The 24,813-nt window shown below is 37.9% G+C and overlaps 2 protein-coding genes across 2 annotated transcripts in view; one reads left to right on the forward strand and one right to left on the reverse strand.

The window, feature by feature from the left end:
• GALC (galactosylceramidase) overlaps positions 1–13,648 on the reverse strand; it is a 46,263-nt gene extending 32,615 nt beyond the window's left edge. Inside the window, exons 1-4 of the mRNA XM_039883973.1 lie at positions 13,113–13,648; positions 3,601–3,669; positions 3,275–3,338; positions 1,656–1,769 (exon numbers count right to left, since the gene is read on the reverse strand). Of these exons, the coding sequence (XP_039739907.1) occupies positions 1,656–1,769; positions 3,275–3,338; positions 3,601–3,669; positions 13,113–13,307 (442 nt within the window). The 5' untranslated portion in view covers positions 13,308–13,648. The remainder of the gene's footprint in view (positions 1–1,655; positions 1,770–3,274; positions 3,339–3,600; positions 3,670–13,112) is intronic.
• On the forward strand, positions 13,281–24,522 carry GPR65 (G protein-coupled receptor 65). The gene is made up of 4 exons (XM_039883975.1): positions 13,281–13,419; positions 19,280–19,391; positions 19,900–19,978; positions 22,876–24,522. The coding sequence occupies exon 4, from the start codon at positions 23,329–23,331 to the stop codon at positions 24,337–24,339; it is 1,011 nt and encodes a 336-aa protein (XP_039739909.1). The 5' UTR covers positions 13,281–13,419; positions 19,280–19,391; positions 19,900–19,978; positions 22,876–23,328; the 3' UTR covers positions 24,340–24,522.
• The last annotated feature ends 291 nt before the right edge of the window (positions 24,523–24,813 follow it).

A 24,813-nucleotide genomic window follows, 5' to 3' on the forward strand; every position in this document is an offset into this window, starting at 1 on the left:
AACAAATAACAAACGCCTCTCTCAAAGAAATATACAATTTAACTTAACATCTCCAACACCTGCTTTAAGAGATATTTCAATGTCCAATTTCTGTTCTCTGAGGTCAAATCGAAAAGTTCTGAAAGGCTTATGCTTAACTACTCTCTGAGGTAAGTATAATACGAATTCCTCATTCATTACTAAGGCTACTTAAAATATAAATTAGGCAATCAAATTTAGCAAAACTAGTTTCTCCTTATATCAACACAAATACCAATGACTCAATAGGGAAAGATACCTTTGTTAAATGATATAGATTAAATAACCCACATTCTTCTAATATCCTAATTATTATTTTTAAGTAAAAAAAAATAAGGAGTAGAGAAGCACGAATTACAATTATAAATCCTAATTCTGTTACTAATGTATTAAAATAAGCTCAATGATTAAGCTCCTTAACTGTTCATATATTACCAGTCTAGTTCACCACTGAAAAAAATCAAAATCAAAATGACAAAATGCTTATTTTTCTAAAATCAAGAGGAATGTCTAAGAAATATAACATTAAAATAATGGAGCATTTTAAAACAATGAAATAGCAAATACATTCTGAAAGCCAACCATGTGTAGGTCTTTGTTAGGATACGGTTCAGCGTGCCAGGCTGTCTACATTTAAATGAGAACTGACCTTGAAAGCAGCCCAGTGGGCCAGTATGTGAAGTCAATAATGCTTTTTACTGCTCAAAACATTTCTGGAATCTCTGACAAAAGCCCATTTACTAAGAACACACTGATTCCTCATTTTTTTAATTTAGAAAATTATATGCTCGTCCTTGGATTGTTGAAAATGACTTTTACAGTCACTTGAAATCGAGTCTGTAAAATAGATCTCATTAATCTCACTGAACTTAGTCTGAATGTGCAAGCCAGTTTCAAAAAATCAATTTCATTTCAAATGATGAAATATGCCATCACTGTACATGTTTGAAATATTTTACAGTTTGTGTACAATGCTACAGAGGAACTCTGAAATAAATATAGTTCCATCTGAGAAATCATCTAATTATCTAGCCACTAGAATCTAAGCTCCACAAGGGCAGGAATGGGGGGCTGGATAGTTCGGTCTCCCCAGTGCCTAGAACAGGGACTGCCACATCCCTGAGGTTCAAAACAAATAAAGAAACTTTTGTACGTACCGCTTCTAGAAATGGGGCCTACTACTACATATGATACACAATTTTGCAAATAGTTGGAATATAGTTCTGGGTGTGATGTACAATTTTATAAACAGCATTGCCCTCTGACAAATTTTGATGAGAAATTTTAAGAAGTTTAGCATCCAAAAAAAAACCTACTAGAATAGCTTCTAAATCTGATTTTGCCATTTACTAATTATCTGACCTTCAGTCAGTGGCATAACCTCTCTAAGCTTCTACTGCTCCTTCTGTAAAATGCGAAGAGTAATGCCTTCCTCCAGAGGTATTATAAAGATCAGACATAGGGTATAAGGATAAAGAAAGAATTGTGTCTGGCACATGTCTTGCTGCTGGTAGCATATGGTAGTATTAACAACACTATTAGTACTTCAGTGTTCATAAAGACTCCATCCACATACATAATTCAGAATTTTAAAGTTAAAACAGATTGCCAAAGGCATGGCAAACTTCACATCTTACCCATGAGTGTAATATTAGGGTTCCGCTTCTTAGCTTCCTTCATTAACCACCACTCATATCCTCGAAAATAATTCTCATCTAATGCATAGTGCATGTGGGAGGGCTCAGTGCCATCTGAATGGGAGAGAGCAAAAGAGAAAGGAAACTATCCATTAATGGCGCTTGACAGGGCCACTCTCCCTGACTGACGCACATACACAAATTCCACAAAAGTAGCATGCCGGTTCCAATCCTGAAACGGGGCAAATAAGAATAATCTTATATAACTTGAAGATGGAAGATCAAAGCATATTATTTCATCTTATTCCATTATCCTAAGCACTGTAAATAGCTTCAATAATAAAACCACAACTTCATATTATAAGCAGTGATAAGAGAAGTGTTTTCACCTCAAATAACTGAAAATTCCTAGGGCTACATTCTGCTATTTGGTCTCTCTGCACTTTTTAAATTCCCATGTCAACTTTAAGTTCATGTCACCTCCACTTGCACCTTTGCAAACCCGGATGTGAATCCTGGGCACTTAAGCCCCAATTCTCATACTGCATTCCTTCAACCTATACCAGGCCTTGTACCAAGACAACAGAGTTTTGAGAGAAAAAAGGAATAAGTACACATCTCCATTATAAAAAATTTCTATACTAACTTCTATGGCATGTCAAGGTAGGTAATGACATAAATCTTCAGGTGTAACCATGTCTCACAAACACCTGCCCTTGTTAAGGGTCTCACAAGGAAAGAGGCCCTTGCCTATTCCTTCTTAAAGGTAAACATCAGAATTCTCAAGAACTACCTGCTTCTGTATTTCTACCTCTAATTTAGCTACAGCAAATGTTGAATTATTAATTCTGTATAAAAGGATCTGACAATAAAATACGGGTCCTCTTATGAAGGGTTTTCTTCTGTTTTAATTTTGCGTTTCTCTTTCAACATAAGCTAAACACTAATAGCACTCCCACAGATATATCTGTTTAACAAAAATTATTCCCAAATCACTAACAGGAACACGAATATGCAGACAATACTCTAGAGTTCACTATAATGGAATCTGACCTATAAATGACAAGCTATATTAAATTCCTTGTTCTTCTTCCTGCAAACCAGAGGCCTATAAACTTTTAATTAACTACATGTACTACACAAAGCCAATCAAAATGGCGACAATGAAAATTGAAGATTTAGAGTTAAAAATAATTTTTTAAAAAAGAGCTATGTACCTGAAATACTGATTGCTTATATTTTTACCACCTATTTTATTTCAAACCATTAACACCTTACTTGTTTTATACACTATTAAAAGCTTTCTTTTTCTAACTTTTCAATGCATTTCAAACTGTTCCTGTGCTCTGTTTAGTGAATATGGTTTTTAGAAAACTGTGGATTTATTTACTACTGATTACTTCAACTAAATATACACTATAAAGTCCAAATACTGTTTTTGATGGGAAAAATGCATATTTTGATACAATTTTAAAATTATTTTTAAAAAAAGGAATAAGGAACAATCTAGTAAGCAATAATCAATATCAAAAATGTTGGTATCATTTATATTACAAAGTCATAGTCCATAAGTATAGTTTCAAATGTTGTGGGGGAACCCATTTCCCAAATACTCTTACCTGTTGTCTGCCCATCGCCACCTATTTCGACTTTTAGAATATGCAAAGAGGCACCAAAGTTTGGCTGGAGAAAGAAGTAACAGTATTAACACCAAGTCACTGTATGAAGGACAAAACTCTTTAAGACAATTATTAATTGCTGCTTTTGATCTTACAGATGAGAAAACCAAAACAAAACTTGAAATAAATAGCAACTTATCCCCAAAGTAACTTGTCATTTAAAAAAAAAAAAAACTAGAATTTTGAAGGTGACAAATTCTATAGGTGATATTCACCATACTTTCTAAAATATCACAGGTACCATTAAATAATTATTTTTCCATTACCTTAAAGAGATAATCCAATATTTGAGAACGATAGGGCTCTGGGTAATTCACTAGAAGTCGGGAGGTTGCCTAAAAAAAAGTGTTCAAAAGTATAAATAAAACAAAACCAATCATGAATACTTTTTCTTGGTGCTTTATGCACTCCCCCTAGCACATCCATATTTAGCCAGCTCTTAGGCAAAGTTGAGCTATGGAAAGTCATATCCCAGGTTATTTGTTTGCCTACATCTGTTTTGCCCATCATTGGGCAAACAGGGATATTGTTTTCCCGATAGCTAAAATACAGATTCCAAGCCACAAACAAGTTTCTCTTCTACTGAGATGAGGGCTGGCTGGGAGGTAAGCTTGATAAGTATTGATGAATCTCATGATTACAAATTTATCCTAAGGACCTTGACTCAGAGAGTGTTTAATAGAAGAAATGAAACTAGTTCTCTGTCTTAAGACCACTTGTCAATTACACTATCTGGGGGGCCAAGATGGGAAGGATGAATCTCAGGTAATTTTCCCCTCAACATCTTGTAGGAAAATATTTATTACATGCAACAATCCTGAAAGGAACCACTACTCTCCTCTTCCTTATTAGAGATTTATAAGTGCTATCTGTTACTATTAAGAATGACACATAATGATCACGAGGCCAAGCTGTACTAAGGAAACTTCATACAAAACCGGCATCAGAATGCATAGAAAGAAAGAGGTGGAAGGTGCAGGGATCAACACCTGATACACCTAAAACGTGGCTGATGACAGCTTGAACAAAGAGATCACAAAACCAGTAATTGAGCAACAACATATCCTTTGGGGAGCAATATAAACAAAGGGGAGAAAGGAGATAAGTTTTATCATGAAACTAGCATATCGCTAGGCTTAAAAGCCAGACAGGCCCTAAGTTCAAGCCACTGGCACCTTGCCAGGTATGTGACAAGGGCAAGATACTTGACTTTTATGGGGTTCAATGTTCTGTTTCATACTCTCAGATATGCTACCTCTGACATTCTGGTTATGCCCATATCTATCTCCCTCTCACCCAGAACCTCCCTAGCCTTTGCCACTGGGCCTCGGACTCATGGAGCTACTCCCAAGCACCTCAAGCTCAACACATCCCCAACCAAACATAACACTTTTTCCTAAATCTGTTCCTTCTCCTGCATTTGCTCTCTTAGTAAGGAACAACGATCCATCTAAACCATAAACTTAGAGTCACCCTTTCACCAAACTTGCCATTCATCTTCAGTCACCAAGGCCTCCTTAATATCTAGAAAGTCCTTTTCAACCCCACTGACTTCATCTAGGCCCTCCTCAATTATAGAATAGCCTAATGGTCTCAGGGTCTCCCATCTGCCTCCCTGTACGCTATTCCCCACACTACTTGCCCAAGTAACCATCTGAAATACAAAACTAATCATGAAGCTAAACTCGCGAAGACCTCCCCTTGCCAAGAGCTTTCAGGATAACGTTCAAATTGCTCAGTTTTATACCCAAATTATTTGGATCCTAACTCTGACCCTTCACCCCTTATCATTCTCACACCTTCTATCTAAATATATCTACTACTTTTTCTCTTTCTTCTATCTGGAACGCATTCCACATCCTCCTTTGGCCAATTCCAATTTACCCTTCGGCTTTTGGCTCAAACTCCACCTATCACAGATGGATACCTCCTGCTCTTCCCATTGGTTTGATGTAGGTACCTCTCCTGTGGACTCCCCTGGCATCAGGCCCACATCTGGACCATAACTTTTTTAATCCTGTGCCCTAATTATTGCTTGACTCTTCTGTCTCATTTCTAAGTTCCCTGAGGCCAGGGATCATGTCTTATTTAAGTCTATCCCCATTTATTCTCTTATTTGATAAACATTTATTTAATATCTTTCATGTTATCAGTTGTTGCACTAGTACAGGCAATATAATACAGAAAATTTTGAGTCAGATGGATCTCACATCCTGATTCCATCATTTACAAGCTGTGTGACCAAGGGCTAATTAGTGTAAAGTGGGTTATCTGATTCATTCGGCTCTTCTAAAACTAAAATAAAATGTTTGTAAAGGACTAAGCACCGTAGTTCATACAAAGTAAGCTCTCAATAAACGACAGGCATTGTATAAACAAATTGTTTTTAATAATACAATCACTGTTTTCAAAGAGCTCACAGACTAGCAGAGGCCCAAATATTAAAGCAGCCCATTTTTTAGGTTTATTGCAATCTCACTGTGATATTTTATAGAACCTATTACGAGGGACAGGCTAACTTCATGGTACTGATGACACATGGCTTAACTATAGTAAAAGCTGCCTTTCTTCTCTAAATTGTGAAAAGGTGATAAAGTTTCACCTGATGACAATATACAACATATATGTACTTATCATGGAATTAACGCATTAGGCCATAAACTGTTTCCTTGGTCTATGTTTTTTATATTCAAATTTTTGCTGAAGATAGTGGGTTTTCTCTTTCAACCCTGAATTGTCCTTGCTTGGATAATTTTAATTTTTTAAGTATTTATAATGAACACTATATATGCATACTAACCTACCCTCAACTCAATGTAAACAATGCTTCCTGCCCTGCATTATGCCATTAGAATCGTATGTTTTGCTGTTTGGGAGGGTCCTTTTGCCCCTTTTGCATGCGTTAACACCAAAAGTGCCAACTTAAAGCAAACACCACATCATGATGCTATCGCAAGCCCGTAGTCACACCCAATGCAAAAGCATTAGTCAGTGGCCATAGTCAGGAGTAGTATAACCAAATGCTGAAATGTACCATCGAGCAATAACAAATTACCAAATTACTAATCACATTCCCTGAATAATGCCTAGAACTATTTACAACCATCCCAGGAAGAAGCCTCAGTATAGTAGCTGCTACACAGTAGGCATTCAATAAATGGCACACATTATATACCTAAACTGGAACAAGTTTTTCATTTAAAGTCCTTGGGACAACTTTTTCCTCCCTAAACTATGAAATAGGATGATATTACCAAAATTAGTCATGTATTAGATGCCATCCTAAGTACTTTATATCTATCCATGCAACACCCCTACCAGGCAGGTATCACTGTGTCCCTCCCAAGGCTGTGCAGTGAGTAGCAGACTCAGAATGGACCCCTGACAAGATGCTCTTAAGTCCATATTCTTAAGTAATGCACCAAAATGCCTTCCTTTTTTGATACGAAGATTAAATGAAAACATTCCAAACACTGCCACAAACTGTGCTAGGTACCAGGGACAACACAAAGAAGTTTCAAGTGGTATGCAAATACAGTGTTACAACCATTTTCATTTAATTAGTATTTGAGCTTCTAAGATGAGTAATGCACTACACACAGAGACACTATCATAATAGATAAGATCCACCTACTAGGATTTAGGAAACAATTCTTCTCATTTCAATAATTTTACACTGAATTAATAAATATAACCAAAGACTTCCATTTTTCAGCAAGTTTAAAGAATGGATTTAATATCACAAGCAAAGATATTAGGACAGAGAGGTCCTCATTGTAAGAAATATTAGCTATTCCAGGTTTGAACCACAAAAATAAAAAGAATAGTAAAGAGTAAATACATAAGCCCATTAGTCCACAGATTATGCTTAAATACCCGACAGTAGCTATGAGTGAGGTCGCAACATTAGTAAATAAAATGTAAAAATCAAGAAGAATCAGTTGGGTTAGGGAAAAACACTTTTTTTCCACAGCAGAGGGTTGGAGCTATGATCAGCCTACAGACAAGTCATCTACTTTGTGTTGTCCCTGACGCTTGGCTTTGTCCTTTTGTCATGCAAGTGCCTGGCTTAAGCTTTGATTGCCAAGGCACCCACTTTTCAACAATATTATGTTTTATGGTATGTCTGCTTAAAAATTAGTTACCCAAATCTTTTTGATAACTTGAAATCTTAGAGTTTTGCTAAGTTAAATGATATAAATTGATTGAATATATAAATCACTGTTAAATAATATAAAATACTAAAACATTAATTATAGAAAATAGGTTTATCTACTTTTGGTTTCTTATTACAGAGGAACTAAAGATATTTAGATCTGATAGGAAATATCTCCTGTGCTACACTGACAACCTGTACTATAAAAAAAAGAGGCATATGCTTCTAGAAATTATGAAATATATTCATAAATTTGCCAATCTACAGATGCTGGTATAACAGACAGTTTGCAATTGCTTACTTCCTCATTTTCACTAGAAATTAAGGTTTCGAAGTTAAGAATTCTAATTAACAAATACAATTAAAACTACTAGAAATAATAAGGAACATACCTCTATGCAAGGAAAGTATGATATATTTTAGATAAGAAAAAGTATGAGGTATGGAGATGCATTTTTGTTAAGGGAAACGAAAGTTATATTGTCCTAAAGTAGAAAAACTAAATAGATACTAAAAGTTGGGGAAAGAGAAAGAGAGAGGATGAAAATTTTATCTTGTGTAGTCAAGCTGGCTAAAAAAATAAATTTATAAGGATTTTTTAAGAAGCTTTAATAAATAGTATACTCGTATAAAATTAAACTTAATTTTCTTTCATATGCTAAAAGGACAGTTTTCTTGGACTACTGGTCTACTCTGGATAAGTCTGTGAAAGGTTTTTCCTTTACTTTTTAAGTAATCTACATAGGAAACAAAATGTTTTATCAAAATAATTTAATGTGCTTCATGCTGACTTTACCAAATCTTTGATTACTTAAGAAAACTGAATCTATTAAAAGAGCTAGTATTTTTCTTTTTTACAACTGTAATTTTCAGTATTTGACTGCAAAGTGTCAGTTTGGTCTCATGGATAAGTATCATTTCACAGTAACCTATGATCTCATTTAATCAAATGTTTTAAAATCATTTGATATTTTTGACAAATGTCCCAAAATCAGATTCTAAATAAAGTCTTTTTTGACCCCAAACTAACCATGATTTCCCAGAGGTGCCCTGGAATATCTTAAAGGATTGTTCTCTCCTTATAAATAAAGCCATTAAATTAATTAGGCTTATTTGATATATAAAACTACATAGGAAAATTTATCAAATAAGTAATGCAAAATCTTCTTTAAATTACATTTGTATAAAATATGTAATTAATATGTGTTCCAGATATGAAATTCCTAGACATCTATGTACTGGGTAGAAAATCTCAAAGACTAGAATCTATGTCCTGGTATAAATTTATCACTTGTGATTCTAGTTATCTTAAAATGGTTTATGGCACAGGAATAACCAAGTTTCCTTGTCAGTTTCATTATAATGAACTCTCATCAGATCTTTAACATGGGCAATTTTAAGTTTTTGGGGCATTTACAGACATTTATTGTTTGATACTTTTGTAAATAAATGGGTTTCTACAGAAGTGCTTCATCAAAGAGACTGCTGGAAAAGACTCTAACAGACAGAGTTCTGGCTAACATCCAGATCACACCACTGAACCGGGTAAGAATTTACATAACTTTAAGGTAAAACAGGATTCACAGAACTGCTAACAAAAAATGGGACCAAATGAACTGATAAGGATGATGATAATTTTTATTTGAAACATTATTGATTCTTTAATGTTTTGGTTTTCTCTAGATTTAAGGTAACCTTTTTTCTTAAACTATGTGTGACTTAGAGCAATTTGGCAAAGTATACCCTTATGAACAATGATGAAAAAAATTTCCCCCCATCAGATCCCTCCAGAATTCGGAAACAGTATCTTATTTTCTTGGCAATATAGTTATTTGTGTACATTCATAAGACCCTATCCTCCTTATAACAGGACACAATTAGAAACATTGGTTTTATCACCAAGGCTGTGACTGGAATGTCATATTTGAGAGAGATGTACAAAGAGTCAGATATAACCAAATTTAAGAAACTAAAGCTGATCTTATGGAGTCAAAAAGGCCCCTTTGAAAAATCAGCCTGGTATCTTGCTCACTAAATTCCCAGAAGTCTTACCAGGTGAGTAAAGAAGGTCACTTTCTGCAGGCCAAGAACTTATTTTGGAAACCTCAAAAAAGGAGGGATTCACCCAAATCTATAGCTATTGCAGGCCAAGTCTGATGACAAGTCCTTGACTTGGCTTCCTAGCCTTGAGAGATTTTAAGAGTCCAATCTAAGATTCTTTGTGTAAAGGTCTAGCAAAGCATATTCAAAAGAGCCTTTCTGTAAATCACTATTCTAGCTGCACTTACGTAAATAATCAGGCCAAGTTTAACGAGAATAGACTTATTTCACAAACGAATTCGTTCTACTTTGATTATCTCTGATAGAAGTGAGGGGGTGACTATAGAGAAAAATTATGTTTCAATGGGAAACTGTAGGACACTCGTGTGGATATCAGATTCCAGTCTTTGAGGTTTTCTACCCGTAAACTGGACTGGATACTGAATTCTTCCCATTTCCTCCAATATCTGGCTACAACTCTTCAAATTAGTTTCCAATTTTTCTCCCACTCGTCTGACTTGGAATGAATAAGGATGAAAACTGACCTTTTCCTGAAGTCATGCAAGCAAAAGTGGGACAACCTAATATAAACTTCAGAGAAATCACAACAGCTCCACATATGGACGATCTCTGTGCCTGTTATTTCGCAGACCATTAAACACAATCACCAGAGACATTCAAAGTACAAACTAAGAAATCTGTCAGACTGCCACTGACTGCCTTCACTCTATCTGAAGATGCTTCAAGCCTGATGTCTAGAAATCTTTTCAACTGGCCACACTCAAGACTCAGAATGGGTTTACAGTTTGCTCCAACCATTAACCGTTGTATTTTGTTGTTGTTTCCATATAAATGCCTCTTATTACATAACCTGATGCTAATCCTTGAACCACGTACTCCTAACTTTGGAAGCCCACCTCTTGAAATGAGATACAACCCTTAAACTGAACTGATCTATTCCCAGAACTAAGAGACTGCTTTGATAAGATATAGCACAATCTCCCAAATCAGGACAGGTTCAAATCTACTTACACCAGAAGGCCCAAGATGTTAAAATATTTTGCAATACTACCAAAATCATTGAATAGATTCCTGGGGCCCCTAGATCACTCACCTGGTTTCATGGCAGGACCTTTCAAGCTTGGGACAATGGCTATGGACTGGACCTCAGACTATTAATCATATGTTATAGGAGTGCTACTATAATCCTATTTAGGTGTGGACTTTCTAGGTTACAACATGCCCTACCCCTAACTTTTAGCATATCAGCCACCCAGGCAGTTAATGTCCTCATCACTGACTCTGAAGACTCAATTTCAGGGGTGGATCATATAGTAAGCCCTGAGAGTTGGAGTTGTTTTTGTTTTGTTTTTTGGTAATGCAAGTGCTTGATTTAAGCTTTGATTGATGAGTCATCCACTTCAAAGATCTCAAATAAACACACTGACAGTCACACAACTAGATATAGAGCCAGGTTTGCGGGTTGTGGGGGCAGATAGCTTAAGCTCCTTTGGTTAATTCCAATAACTAACCATTTGAGCTGCTTGTTTTTTTCTCTTCCTGCATTTTAAGTTCCTGCTTTTAAATTTTAAATTCACCAATAGAGTGAGTCTGCACAACACTAGGACCTCACCCTGGACCCCAATAAAATCAGACCCCTAGGTCCACACATCCCCTTCCTCTACCTACAAACTTGCTGTGTGTTCCCAAGTGTTCAATGAGATATGAAGCAATCTACCATGATCTTTCCAGGACTTGTAATAAACCTTTTTTCCAAGTTTCCTGATGGTTATTGCTGAGGGCATTGCAATCATAAGAACCAATCCAACCACAACACTGGTTATCGATAGGCTGAGACCAGCACATAATATCCACCCACCAAGCAAGCATTCAGAGCTACTTTTGAATTGCATTTGAGGATACAAGTTCCATCTGACTCAGCTCAACAAACAACCCATTCAAGAGTTCAGCCTTAACATTTTGAAATAAAATTAGCTTTAGCTGTGGTCTGGGGTACAAAAAAGAAAATCCCTCTCACCCAAAGATCATCCACCGTAAATCTTATGGACTCAAAGGTTACAGAGAAGGGAATGAAACAAGACAAGACAAAGGTTACAAGGAATGTGGAATAGGAGCAAATAAATTTGGTTTGGAGCCAAGAACAATTATTCTACTGAAGCAAGCTCTCATGTCTGAAGGCCACCTAACAGCATGACCAGGGACCTAAGGAAATTATCAACTGTGCCCACACAATTCTGCACAAAACTGGAGTGGCCTTCATGTCTCCCTTCACAAAAACCTGAAGGAACACCCAGATGACACCAACTCATCCTAATGGTCACAGCCAAAAGAGGACAAAAAGAGACAGGCCAACTAAATGTAATAGGTATCCCAGATGGTATCCTGGAACATAAAAAGAGTAGTAGGTAACAACTAAGGAAATATGAAGGGAAATTCGGACTTTCATTAATATTATTAATATTGGTTATGACAAATGTACCATCCTAATGTGGGATGCTAATAACAGGAGAAACTACTGCAGCGTAAATGAGAACTTTGTCTAGGCAAAACTTTTCTGCATATTTAAAACTATTCTAACATTAAAAGTTTATTTCTTAAAAAATTCATCCCTCGCTCAAGACCCTTGAATGAGGAAAAAAGTCTCTCAATACTCAGCATGAGAATCAAATGTGTTTGTTAAAATGCCAATTCTCAGGAACCACTCCAGAGCTAGTCAGAATGAGGTGAGGGGAAGCCCGAATTGCATTTTAACAAGCACACCAGGTGATTCTTGTGCATTCTAACAGTGGCTAGCCACTGTCTTGGCTGTTGACCCAATGTTTTCCCCCTCCTCACAGGCAAAAAGTGCCACCAGTGAGGCACAGAGGCACTGACCCAGTGGGCAACCCACTCCTTTGGGCCCTGCCCATCCGCAGGCAAACAGTAAATAACCCTAGACTATCAGTTGATACTAACGCAGCCTGCCATTTAAAAAAAAAAAGTTCCAGATAGTTTCAGGTCTCTTATCTTCCCAAAGAGGTCTTGAGGCATCTGTCATGCCTCCAAACAAAAATCTATTCAGCATTCGCCCCTCTCAAAGAGACCAACCGCGCCTGCACTCGCGGTCCAGGGCTTCTGTCTCCCTTACACACCTCCCTAGAAAAAGGAAACACAGCCAAAGCACCCCACTGGGGCACCCTCTTCGCCAAACAAACGCTCCCCAGTTCCCTGGCCTTCCTGGAGCGACCCTCCGGAGCGCCCTGACAGAGCCCAGGCCCCGTCGCCAAGCGTGAGGGTTTGAGCCCCAGCTTCGCCACCATCTAGACCTGTCACTTAGTCGGTAGACCGCGGGATTCTCATCTATTAAATCCACCTGCCTCTACCGGTTCATCCTAAACTAACAAGTGCCGATCTCGGCCCTACACCGGACCCTCAGCGACCGCCCTCCGACGAGCGCCCGCCGGGAGCTGCGCCGCGACCGGAGCGCGTCCAAACGCTGGGCTGCGCCGCGGGGGCTTGTGGGGCGGGGGCTTGTGGGGCGGGACCTCGGCGCCCCCGCGCGACCCACAGTCCGCCACTCACTCCGCCACCGCTGACCGCGCCGATGCCGTCGAACTCCCGGCCCAGCCCGTCGGAGTCGTCGAGCACATACGCGCCGCCGGGCGCCAGCAGCGCGCACAGCAGCAGAGGCACTGCGGCTCGGCCCGCCGAACCCGCGGCGGCCGTCATGGCTTTCACTCGGCGTTGCCGGGAAGCCTGGAGTAGGCTCTCAGCCATTGTGTGGGTCACATGACTCTGGCGCCCAGGGAGGCGGGTCGAGCCGCCGCCATGATGGAGAAGGGCAGGGGGCAGCTGAAGTCGCCGCCGCCATCTTGAGTGCGGGACACAGGTAGTCGATGCAGCTGCCGTAGTGTGGGAAGGCAGAGCGAGCCTTTTCTGGTCGCACCCTCGTCGGGCTAGGGCTCAGGCTTTCACGTGTGCTCACTTCGCTGCTTCTCCGTCCTCACCTACTGGAGCACTTTAGTGACAAGGAGATGGATGTCCAAGGCCCGCCAAGGGAACTGGATAGTGAGCAGCCTACCATGCACCTTCCCCAGCCTCTCAGGGCGCATCTACCACGTGCCCCTCAGTGGCAGTACAAGAAAGAGGCCGGGCTTGCAGCCCATAACCAAGCCCTAGTTCAGCTGTCACCTTGGTCGAGGCACTTGACTTTCTGAGCCTGAGTTTCCTCGCATGTAAAATGAAACAAAGAGCAACCGCATGGAAACATGATTAAATGAAATACAAGTAAGGTAATAGGCACTGGGTAAAAAAGGTTCTTTCTGGTAACTGTATATTTAGCTTTTAGCTTCGTAAATGACCCTGCTGCCAGCCGAAATGGTTCCAGGCAGATAATCCAAAACTGGTAAGGAAGTTGTGAATTGTCTTGGAATTTCTGCCACATCTAGCATTGGTCTGAGATTTCTGATTTCCTTCATGTTGGAGCAAACTGAAGAGACTCTGAGAGGCTGCAGAGATAGCAGTTATACTTGTTCTTTCTTTGAATTACTGTAGGTCTAATCTGGTTTGCCAAAGACAGTCCCACCTATGTCTGTTGCTTCAACATAATTATAAATAGTGCCCCTTTCACCCTCGTGTTTTGGTTTGCATGATAAGTAGTATAGTCCCCTATATATGGATCACTTTTTTTATTCTTTTCTCAGTACAGCATATATCTGAACTCTCTACCACCAATATTCTATGACACAAGTCAGTAAGTATCCAACTCCAATAGTTTTACCTTCCCAGAACCCACTCTGAAGCATGTTCTAAGACAATATTATGAGCTAGAGCACCAATAGATGCAAACCATGGATGATAAGTAATGCTAAGCTTCCTTACAACTCTGGGATTTAATATCTGAAATGCATATAACATGCATCATAAAGTAGAAGGGAAATATCAGGTGACGATAGAGGAAAATACCATACACATGAAATTAGGAAATTGAAACGATACCCAGCTTTAGTCATCCCGTAGTACATCATTGCGCCTTTTTTATGTGCTATGTGTGAAATTAGAAGAGGAAACTATTTAACAGAAAAAGTAGCCTCACCTCCAAGACATACCACTTAGTTTCTCTTAGTTGGTACACCAAAATAATTACCAGAGAAAATATCTGGTTTCAGATTTCTAATCTATGTTCAGGAAACCATCAAACAAGAAAGTTTCTAATAAAAAAGCAAGAAATATAAACAGAAAGGAAAATCCTTATGCTGTTGAGCACAGTATTCAAATTTGCTCAAGATTTGAGATAAACGGAATTGGCAGTTAGTCATGCAGGTGATCGCATGTAAGCCTTTTCTCACGATATGGCAGCTGGCTTCCCTCAGACCAAGTGATCAAAGAGAGAGAAGAGGAAGTCGCTGGGATTTTCTGACCTGTCTCCAACATAGCACACTATCACTTCTGCTTTATTCTGTTCACTAGAAGTGAGGCATTAAGTCTAGCCCACACTCAACATGAGGAAAATTAAGGCTTCATCTTTCAAAAGGAGTGTCAAAGAATTTGTGAAGATTTTTTAAAATCACACATACCCATGATGAATTTTAGCAAGCTACTCGTATGATGTAGTATTAAATATTGCAGTAACTATATTTGGTTAACTTATTGATAGAAATGGGTATTATAAAATGCTATAAGGAAATTTACTCAATTAACTGCACATTTGCAAAGATATTAAGCATCCTCTTAAAAAAAAAAACACTGACGAGAATAAAGACTACCATTATTTTTTTTACAAAATTGCAGGTATTCCTATCACTTGGATTTTCACGATAATCTCTGCACATTCCATGGATTTGGGTGTTACCCACAGCTTTGGATAACAGAACCCTCACCAGTCAAGCTAGCTTCAGATCTCACCTGTCTGTCCCTAGTCCCTCTGCCCCAGCTGACTTCATTTTTTTGCCAAACATCTGTACTTCTTCTCTACCCTAACCTTTGGACTGAACCTCCTTAAATATTAATGCATGCCTTTGTAAAACCTGAATTCATGAAACACTTTTGGGATCTTAAATCTTAAACTGTCAGCTGGCTATCCCTACCATAAGCACACTCGACAACAGACACTTCCACAAGAACTTATTATCCTGACTTTGAAAATTAAGCTAATTAGCAATCTACACACCCACGATACATCAGAGGAAACTATTTGGTGTTAATGGTTTCTTAGCATTTGGTTAAGTTATTTCAATAAGTGAGCATAATAAAAGTATTAAAAGTTACTTATATAATATACAGACATCAAGAAATATATATCTTCTGAAAAGTAGGATATTAAAGACTAGTCTTTAGTTTGATAACATCTCCATTTTTACTATTAACTGTACTTAAGCATGTCTGACTTAACTTTAAAGTCAAAAACATTTACTAGTCTGAAATGAGAGAGACTGTATTAGCTCATTTAAAAAAGAAAAAAGAAAATGGAGCCAAATGAACTAATAGTATGATGATGCATAAGGGAATTTAATTATTGATGAAGGCAAAATAGGGTTAAAGTACCCAAACCACATAAGAATTTGAACCAGGTGTTTCCACCCTCCTCCTTTCCAGAGGTTCCGTTCTCCCCATCCCTCACAGTCTCTCACCCAAGCGCCCATCCTGTACACCAGTCGTTCTCAAACTCCGGAGCATCAGAATCACTTGGAGGGCTTGTTATAACACATATCGCTGGGCTCCAACCCCAGAGCTCCTGACTCCCTGGTCCTGGGGTGAGGCTGAATTGATCTCACACATTCCCAGGTAACTCCAAGAACCATGCTTGGAGAACTCGTAAATGAATCCTGGAAGTTTTGCCATAATGTAGCAGCCAACTAAGATTTTATTTGACAACTTAATATTTTACCCTTCCCAGGAATATTTGCATCTTTAGAAAAGACTGAAGGCAAAATTTTCAAGACTCCCCCCAAAAAAAGATTTTCTAATAGTTACATTTTAGGCCCTTGACAAAGAATGAGGAAAATGTTTTTGCTCAGTAAGTAGTCTCATACAAAAGCTCAACAAATGTTTGTTGAATTATACACCTGGGATGCGTGATCTTAACACTGGCTTCCAATCTCAGGCCATAACCAACTAAAATTCTGTTCCAATCCCCCATTCTGCCAAGGTGGTAGAAACTTAAAGTTAATTCAGGGCCCAACCTCTCCTTCCTCTGGGTTTCACTTGTATTATTAGTGTGCTAGGACTGTCAGAATAAAATACCACAGACTAGGTGGTTTAAACAACAGAAATCAACTTTCTCACAGTCTGGAGGCTGGGAAGCTCAAGATCAAGGTGTCAGCAGATTCAGCCTCTGTCCTTGGGTTGCAGGTGGCTGCCTTCTTGCTGTGTCCTTACATGGTCTTCCCTATGGGCTATGTGAATCCCTGTGTCTCTTTGTGTTTCCAAATTTCCTAGTCTTGTAAGGACATCAGTCAGATGGGATTAGGGCCCATACTAATAGTTTTATTTTAACTTAACCACCTCTTTAAATGCCCTATCTCCAAATACAGTTATATTATGACGTACTAGGAGTTAATACTTCAACATATGAATTTTGGCAGAGGGTAGGGGTACAAAATTCAGCCCATAGTGCCACCTAAGATCCAGGGAGTTTGCATGTTGCCAAGGCTGGAGGGCAGTAGCTCAGCCCTTGTTTCCCAAGGCTGCCCTTGATCAGTGCTGGCCTCCGAGGTGCCCTGTCCCAGTCTTCATTAGTTAGTCCATGCAGGACTCATCCAACTTGTCCCTCATCGATGGCTGCAAGGCTGCTTCTATGACACACTGGGCCACTGGAAGCCTCGGGAGATGGGCTGAGGCTTTTCATCACATCCACGTGCCCATCGTGGACTTCCAGAAATCATTCTGCTCCGCCTGTGCTGTGCTGGGCACAGTGAAATTGGTGGGGCCATCACAGGCCTCTCACACAACACACATACTCTTGAGTCTCACCACGTATCTGGACTTCACCCTGGATGTGAGACCTGGGTCCACTCTCCTCCCCAGACCATGCAGCCCATCTGGGGTGACTCATCCCACCCTCACCTCAGGGCTTGCTGGGGAGGGGGTGCAAGCAGTCAGAATGCAGGGGCCCCGCCTCAGACCATCACATGAGAGTTTGTGACTGCCTCTCTCACAACCCGAAGCCCCACCTCCACCAGGCAGAAAAAACTTTCCATTCTTGGGGTTGGGAAGTTTTTGCTTTATCTCAACAGGTATTCTCACAAGCACACTATCCTGAGTTGCCCAAATCTTTTGAAACTCAAAACCTAAGAATATCTTCTTCCTACAACTTCCTGCTTTACTACTAAGCATTCCTTCAAAGAGGCAATAAATACAAAATGACTAACTGAGTATATAGTGGTAGGGATGGAGTAAAAGGAAATATGGCTGGGGAATTATACCAGTATTTCAGAACATACCCTGCCATGGTTAGTTGCTACTTTAACAGTGAGATTGCACCAAACGGACAATGTGGTCTCGCAAAAGACCCTTCATCAGCAGTTTAGGCTCTTGCACTGTCAGCTCCATTGGAGAAGTTGCAACTGGGCAGAACCGCATTCTCTTCCCCTTTCCCACATGGCTGGCCAAGTCCCCGGCCTCTGGCAAATATTGGGTGTCCATTTTATGTACTCAGAAGACCAGATAACTGGCACACCAGGAATGTAAACCCCCTAAAGGCAGTATTTTGAATAACTGCTAATTGGCTTTTGCTCACCTTGGAGTTTAAAATTGTCCCAGACTCAACAGCTCTCAAATTTCCAACTCTTCATTAAATAGCCTTGTGGTTGAAAATACAATATTGCCAAATATTCTGGACTAAATAAAAAGCAAATTTATTAAAAGTTAGTAAATGTCTTACTATATAGAATTGGCAATGTCTTAGCATAGGTCAGCCACAGTTTTTCTCCTATGTAATCAAAAGTGAAAGTTTGTTTCTTGTATTTTAACTACATCCTTTTCTTTGAAAAACAAAATGCATAAATATTTATATGAAAAATTCCTGTTTCCTAAAAGTGGAAGTGTAGTCTATTTAGGTAAAATAGGAGATATTTAGAGCTATGAAATACTCGTGTGTAGATACCACAGATAAGCGGATGTGTAAAACCAAGCAAAAATAAGAATTCTTAATTTGAGTCACAACTAAACTGAAATCATTACTTTCATTTTTATAAAGGCACAAGGGTTTTATTATTTTCCATATTAAAATTTTCATTATTTCAGTAAAAATATAAAGTATGCTGAATTTTCACATTGTATGCTAAAGTACTTTGAAAACTCTCATGTACTTTATAAATGTAAGTTATTAGCTTTTATTCTAAAAATGAAAGATCTACAAAGGAAGTATAGAAAACTTTTACATTCCAGGTATATCCTGAATAACCTCAAGATTAAAAGTCATCGTTATGTCACCAAACATCTTTTCTACTTCTGGGGAGGAAAAAATAACAAAAAACAAAAACAAAAACAAACCCCTGCTAACAAAAAGTTCCTTTTACCAAAATATATTTAAATTGTTTTGATTACTGCTTTTTAAGTTAAATTTTTTCATCTCAAATTAATTTTGTCCTTATAAAGTAATTCTCCTCATCATTTGTAATAAAAGTTTATAGTGGCAAGGTTCAAACTAGTTTTAGCATATTTCAAGCAATCTCTGCTTTCTATTTGAAGAGGAGAATCAAAGGAGAAAATGGTCCTACAATAAAATAATCCAAATGGTCCCTTTACAGAAAAAGACTTCACACAATTGGCCACCTTAGCCCCGCTGTTACTGCCATCAAGCGATGAAACATGCTCATTATATACCCAGCCCCCATCTTTCTCTGCTGTTTTTTCTCCCAGGTAAGTTGATCACCCTGAATTCATCTATAACATTCTCTCCTATCTCACACATTCAATGACTTATCCTTTCTTATTGTACCTCTCTTGGAGCGCTTATCTATTTTTGCCATTGTATTCTGATTATTATTGAACATGTCTTTCTCCTTCACTAGGTGATAAAACTGCTTATGGCCTACAGCCAGGTCCTAAATATCTCCCATCACAGTGCCCTAAGAATATGACATATATGTGTTGACAAAATAAATGAATGAGTGAATGAATCAATGAATAAATAAATTCTAGTACACATTTTATTAAAGTACATATAATATTAGTATACAATTGTAATTAAGCTGCAAAGAGAAGAGTGAGTTATAAAAATTATACTATAGTAAATAATAAATGAAAACATCTTTTAAAGTATTTAGGAGATATTTTTCAAGCTTGGATAATGTACATCCTTCTTGTTAAGATGCTGCTTCCTCATTGGTTTGTGACGAAATATGAGTGCAATTTCCTGTCCCCTCAGCAGTGTTAGTTTCTCTTCTTGATGCAAGTGGACTTATCTGGCTCCTCAGTTGACAAAATCATTTCCCCAAGGAACATGGGTAAGTGTAAAACAATCGAATAAGATTTTTAAGTAGATAACATACTTTTACACAGTTGTCAGTAATGTTAGCAACATTTTATCGAGTTTAGGTTGTATAGATGTGGTAGTGCAGACAGCATTACAAGAGAGAGAACCAAGGATGACGGTGTCCTCTAAGCAGTGGTAAAAGGATGTCAAAATTTGCATTTAGAAATAGGTAAACTATTCATATACAAAAGAGAGATGTTTATAATCTCTTTCCTCTTCAGGAAGCAGTCTATTGGCAAGCTGAATTAAGTGGTTAGGAAGATAGCTCTACAGCCAAGAAAGCTCCTGGCCAGAGAGCTTTCATCAGCACAATGGTCTAATGGTACTTTTTATACCATCGGAAATAGTGTGAAATTTAAAAATAATATTCCCATTATTAATAAGTATCAGTTAATAATTCTTAATAAGTAACTATCACAGTGTCTGACATAGTAGAGTCTTAATAAGTAGCTATTAAAATGATAAGTGAAAGCAAATGTTTCCTATCTTTTTATCTTTCAATCTTTTAGCTTTCGATTATTGTTGTCAATGATTTGTACTATTTTAAGAGCTGGTTAAGAATAAATATGTTTTAATATCCTGTGGATTATTTTCTTTTGGCATTAAGTAAAAATGAAGATAAAAATCAAAAACATCCAAATTTCTCAGAACTGATTCTAGAGACAATTTTTCTCAAAGTTTAATTAAAGTAGTCAAAATATCTGGAAAAAAGTATGAATAATAAGAATTATATATTTCATTTAAATCTCAGTTTCACAAAAATTAATTTAAGAATATTATCTGCAGAGCCGGTATCATGTGAAGTATCACTGTACAAATTACATTCTGAGTGCTTCTGGTTTCTCTGCTGCGCTCTGAGTAGACAGCCAAAGATGACCTCCTTTTAGGAAATGTAGGGGACAGCATAAAAGACATTTATGGACTACTGCTATCGCTATTAAAACAATAATATTAGCTAATGTATAGTGAAGGCTTACCATGTGCTAGGTACTTTGCTTCGTGTGTCATGTCATTTAATTCTCAGAACAACTCTATGAAGTGGGTGCCATCTTATACCTGTGAAATATGAAACTTAGAGAGGTGAAGGGTCTGACACAGGGTCTGAAATCCCCACGGACTGTTGAGAGCCTTTACAACAGTCTCCACATATACCCACAAGGCTTCATAACCATGCGGTATGCCAGGCAGTTTTTCTACCAACAGTATATAAGAGTTCCAGGTGCTTCCGTCCTCACTGACATGTGGCATTTTCTGTCTTTTTCATTTTTTAATTCTGGTTAGTGTGTAAGTTGTATCTCATTGTGATTTTAGTTTGTATTTCCCTGATGACTAATGAAGATCCAGTATTCATTCATTGTTGGCCTGATGTTTATGGGACCAAACTAATAGTGTAAACTCAGACTCCGTGCTCAAGTACCAGCCAGAGGCAAGGATTTTTTATTATAGCTCATTGCAGAAACAAAGCTGAGACAGGAAACGTGCCAACTTGCCCAACTGTCTGCAAATATCTGTAAAGTTTGTAATTTTTCTAGTTCACCCTTTGCTTGAGGCCAGAGGCTGCTGGATTCTAACACGTGTGGGGTGGCCCAGGACCACTTCCCACTTGTGTGGGCTCACGTTCCATCCCTAGTTTTCCTGCGTTCAGAGGCCCTACTTCCTCCAGATCCCCATACACCTCCGGGATATCCAGAGCTTCACTGCTCACTTACCTCCCTGATCTCAGCTCCCACTTCCTTTTTTTTTCTCTCTGGAAGATTCGCCTATTTGATTTAAAGGGCTGTTTCTCACATTCTGTTCCTATTTTTAGGTGTGGTAAAACTAGAAGATTTCAGTTCTCTATTTTATTTCAAGAGTGATATGTTTATAATATGTACTCTGGATATAGGTTACTCCACTATCAGAATCTTTGTGCCTTGTGATGGCAGGTCTCTTGTGCGTAGGGTTTATTGACACTTGCAAAGGGGTGGTTTTGACATCATCTAGGCTCTACAGCACACAGGAAGGAGGCAAAATTTCCTCCCCACCCCACCTCCACCCATAGTGATTCTACAAAGTTTTCAATGAACATCTCCATCAGATAAATCATCTAAAGCAAAAGATATATAAACAGAAGTATTTCTCTACTCCAGTGTGGGTGTCTCTACTTCATCTGGATGTTGGAGAGAGAAGGATGGATTTTTTATTCCTATATGAACCTCTAAAAAGAAACAACTCTAATAAATAATCAAGTATAAAGGTAGAAACTGATGATAACAAGATTTTACCCAGAATTGAGAACATTCTGCCCCCTTTTTCACAAGAGTATGAGAAAGTTAAAATGAGTCAACCCACAAAGGAAGCAAAAGAGAACAGAAAAGGTAGTGTTGTCTATTTCTTTATGAAAATTCAGCAAGCTGCAATATTTCAAAAACTTTATCAAATTTCTTATGACTATTTTCTCAGCTAATAAGCTGATTTTAAAAGTGCCTTATACCTAGATTACATGTGAAATTAAAATTTTTAAATCATATAACCATATGGTTTATCATATATTCAACGGCATTTACTAATTATAAACAAATCAAGAATTTGCCATCTTTTTTATTAGCTCTTAAAATGACCTTTCAACTTTAGTTTTGTGTTCCTTTATCATGTCCATGAGAAAAATAATTCCCTCCAATCTAGCATCCTTTGGATAATTCTTATTTGAAATAAGTAAAATACCTTGGCTTGATTTCGTTTACTGAAGTCAGATCATGTTGCTTTATGCCCACTTTCATTGTAATTTAATGAATTTTTGTTATCTTCAGTAAATTAAATAAAAGATTGTTTAAAATCATGATGTATCTTTTAAACATCTAAACTATTCTAGCTTGTCTTTTATTACAGAAGCAAAGGCATTTTAAAAAGAGATGTCTACCTTTGTGAAAACAAAGCCTTATGTATTCATGTTTGTACCAATCTCAGGAGTCTCATGAAGGAAGATAAACTGGGGACAAGACTGTTCGAAAGCTGAGTGATAACCCAGTTGGTCCTCAAGAGTTCTTCGTCAGCATTTTGTGATAATAAGCATATGGACGTCTATTCGTTAAAATCAACTGGCCACTACAGCTAACTACCAGGAGTCCAGATTCTGACTTTGCACCATTGACACCTGTGTCTAAAGTGATCATCCATTCTTTAAAAGCATTGATGACTTAATCAGAACTTTCGGAAGCAAAGAAAAATTGAAGAAATTTTATAAAAGTGAATTAGATGTTGAAAAGAAACTACAAGGCAAGACTTACCTTGCTTTCTACCTTCTAAAAACTAATGTAATTGCCACTTTAGAAAGGAAAAAAAATGAATAGCACATGTGTTGATGAACAGCATGACCTGGATCACTATTTGTTTCCAATTGTTTACATCTTTGTGATAATAGTCAGTGTTCCAGCCAATATTGGATCTCTCTGTGTGTCTTTCCTGCAAGCAAAGAAGGAAAATGAATTAGGAATTTACCTCTTCAGTTTATCACTGTCAGATCTGCTGTATACACTCACTCTCCCTTTGTGGATCAATTATACCTGGAATAACGACAACTGGGCTTTCTCTTCTGCCTTGTGCAAAGGGAGTGCTTTCTTCATGTACATGAATTTTTACAGCAGCACAGCATTCCTCACCTGCATTGCTGTTGATAGGTACTTGGCAGTTGTCTACCCTTTGAAGTTTTTCTTCCTAAAGACAAGAAGATTTGCATTCATGGTCAGCCTCTTCATCTGGTTCTTGGAAACCATATTCAATGGCATCATTTTGTGGGAAGATGAGACAGCTACAGAATATTGTGATGCCAAAAAGTCTAATTTTACTCTCTGCTATGACAAGTACCCTTTAGAGAAGTGGCAAATTAGGTTCAACTTGTTTAGGACGTGCATAGGTTATGCATTACCTTTGGTCATCATGATGATTTGCAACAAGAAAGTCTACCAAGCTGTGCAGCATAATAAAGCCACAGAAAGAAGTGAAAAGAAAAGAATCATAAAACTACTTGTTAGTATCACATTGACTTTTGTCTTGTGCTTTACTCCCTTTCATGTGATGTTGCTGATTCGCAGCATTTTAGAGCGTGATGGGCAAGTATTTGACTCCAAGTCTGGGAAGCAGACTTATAAAATATATAGAATCACAGTTGCATTAACAAGTTTAAACTGTGTTGCTGATCCAATTCTGTACTGTTTTGTAACTGAAACAGGAAGGGCTGATATGTGGAATATATTAAAATTCTGTACTGGGAAGCTCAATAAATCTCAAAGACAAAGAAAACACATACTTTCTTTGTCTACAAAAGATACTGTGGAGTTAGATATCCTGGAATAGAACCAAGGAACTATATTATTTAAGATATACAACATTATATCATCAAGATTACATTTTGAAAAGGAAATCTAGCTGTGCAGGAACTAAGTGTTCCAAATGAGTGAATATTTTATTATCCTCTCCAATGGAAATATTTTTAAAGTGTACTATATTGCTCCCTGACTATTATTAAATGAGTGTTAAACAGAATTTAGTATTTTCCTAATGACTCAAAATTATTATTGTTGATAACAGTTGTTTTTGTATCCTTGCTATAATCTCTCTCAGGACTGTGTGTCTTTAATTCAGGGAACTTTGTGTCTAGTTTTTATGATTTTTCTCCCTTTTTCTATAGCTTTCAGGCTGTCAGCTATAACTTCTCCCAGCTGTATGTACCTGTGTCCAGCAACCCCAACTACTAAATACTGCTTCTCATCACTCATTACTAAATATTTTTTGAGCCCGTTCTATGTACTAAATTTCACATTTAGTATT

Source organism: Pteropus medius, unplaced genomic scaffold (genome assembly GCF_902729225.1).
Source record: "Pteropus medius unplaced genomic scaffold, Ma_sr-lr_union100, whole genome shotgun sequence".
Classification (NCBI taxonomy): Eukaryota; Metazoa; Chordata; class Mammalia; order Chiroptera; family Pteropodidae; genus Pteropus; species Pteropus medius.

Coding starts and splice junctions, on each gene's coding strand:
- GPR65 (XM_039883975.1), top strand. CDS start 23,329: ATGAATAGCACATGTGTTGATGAACAGCATGACCTGGATCACTATTTG.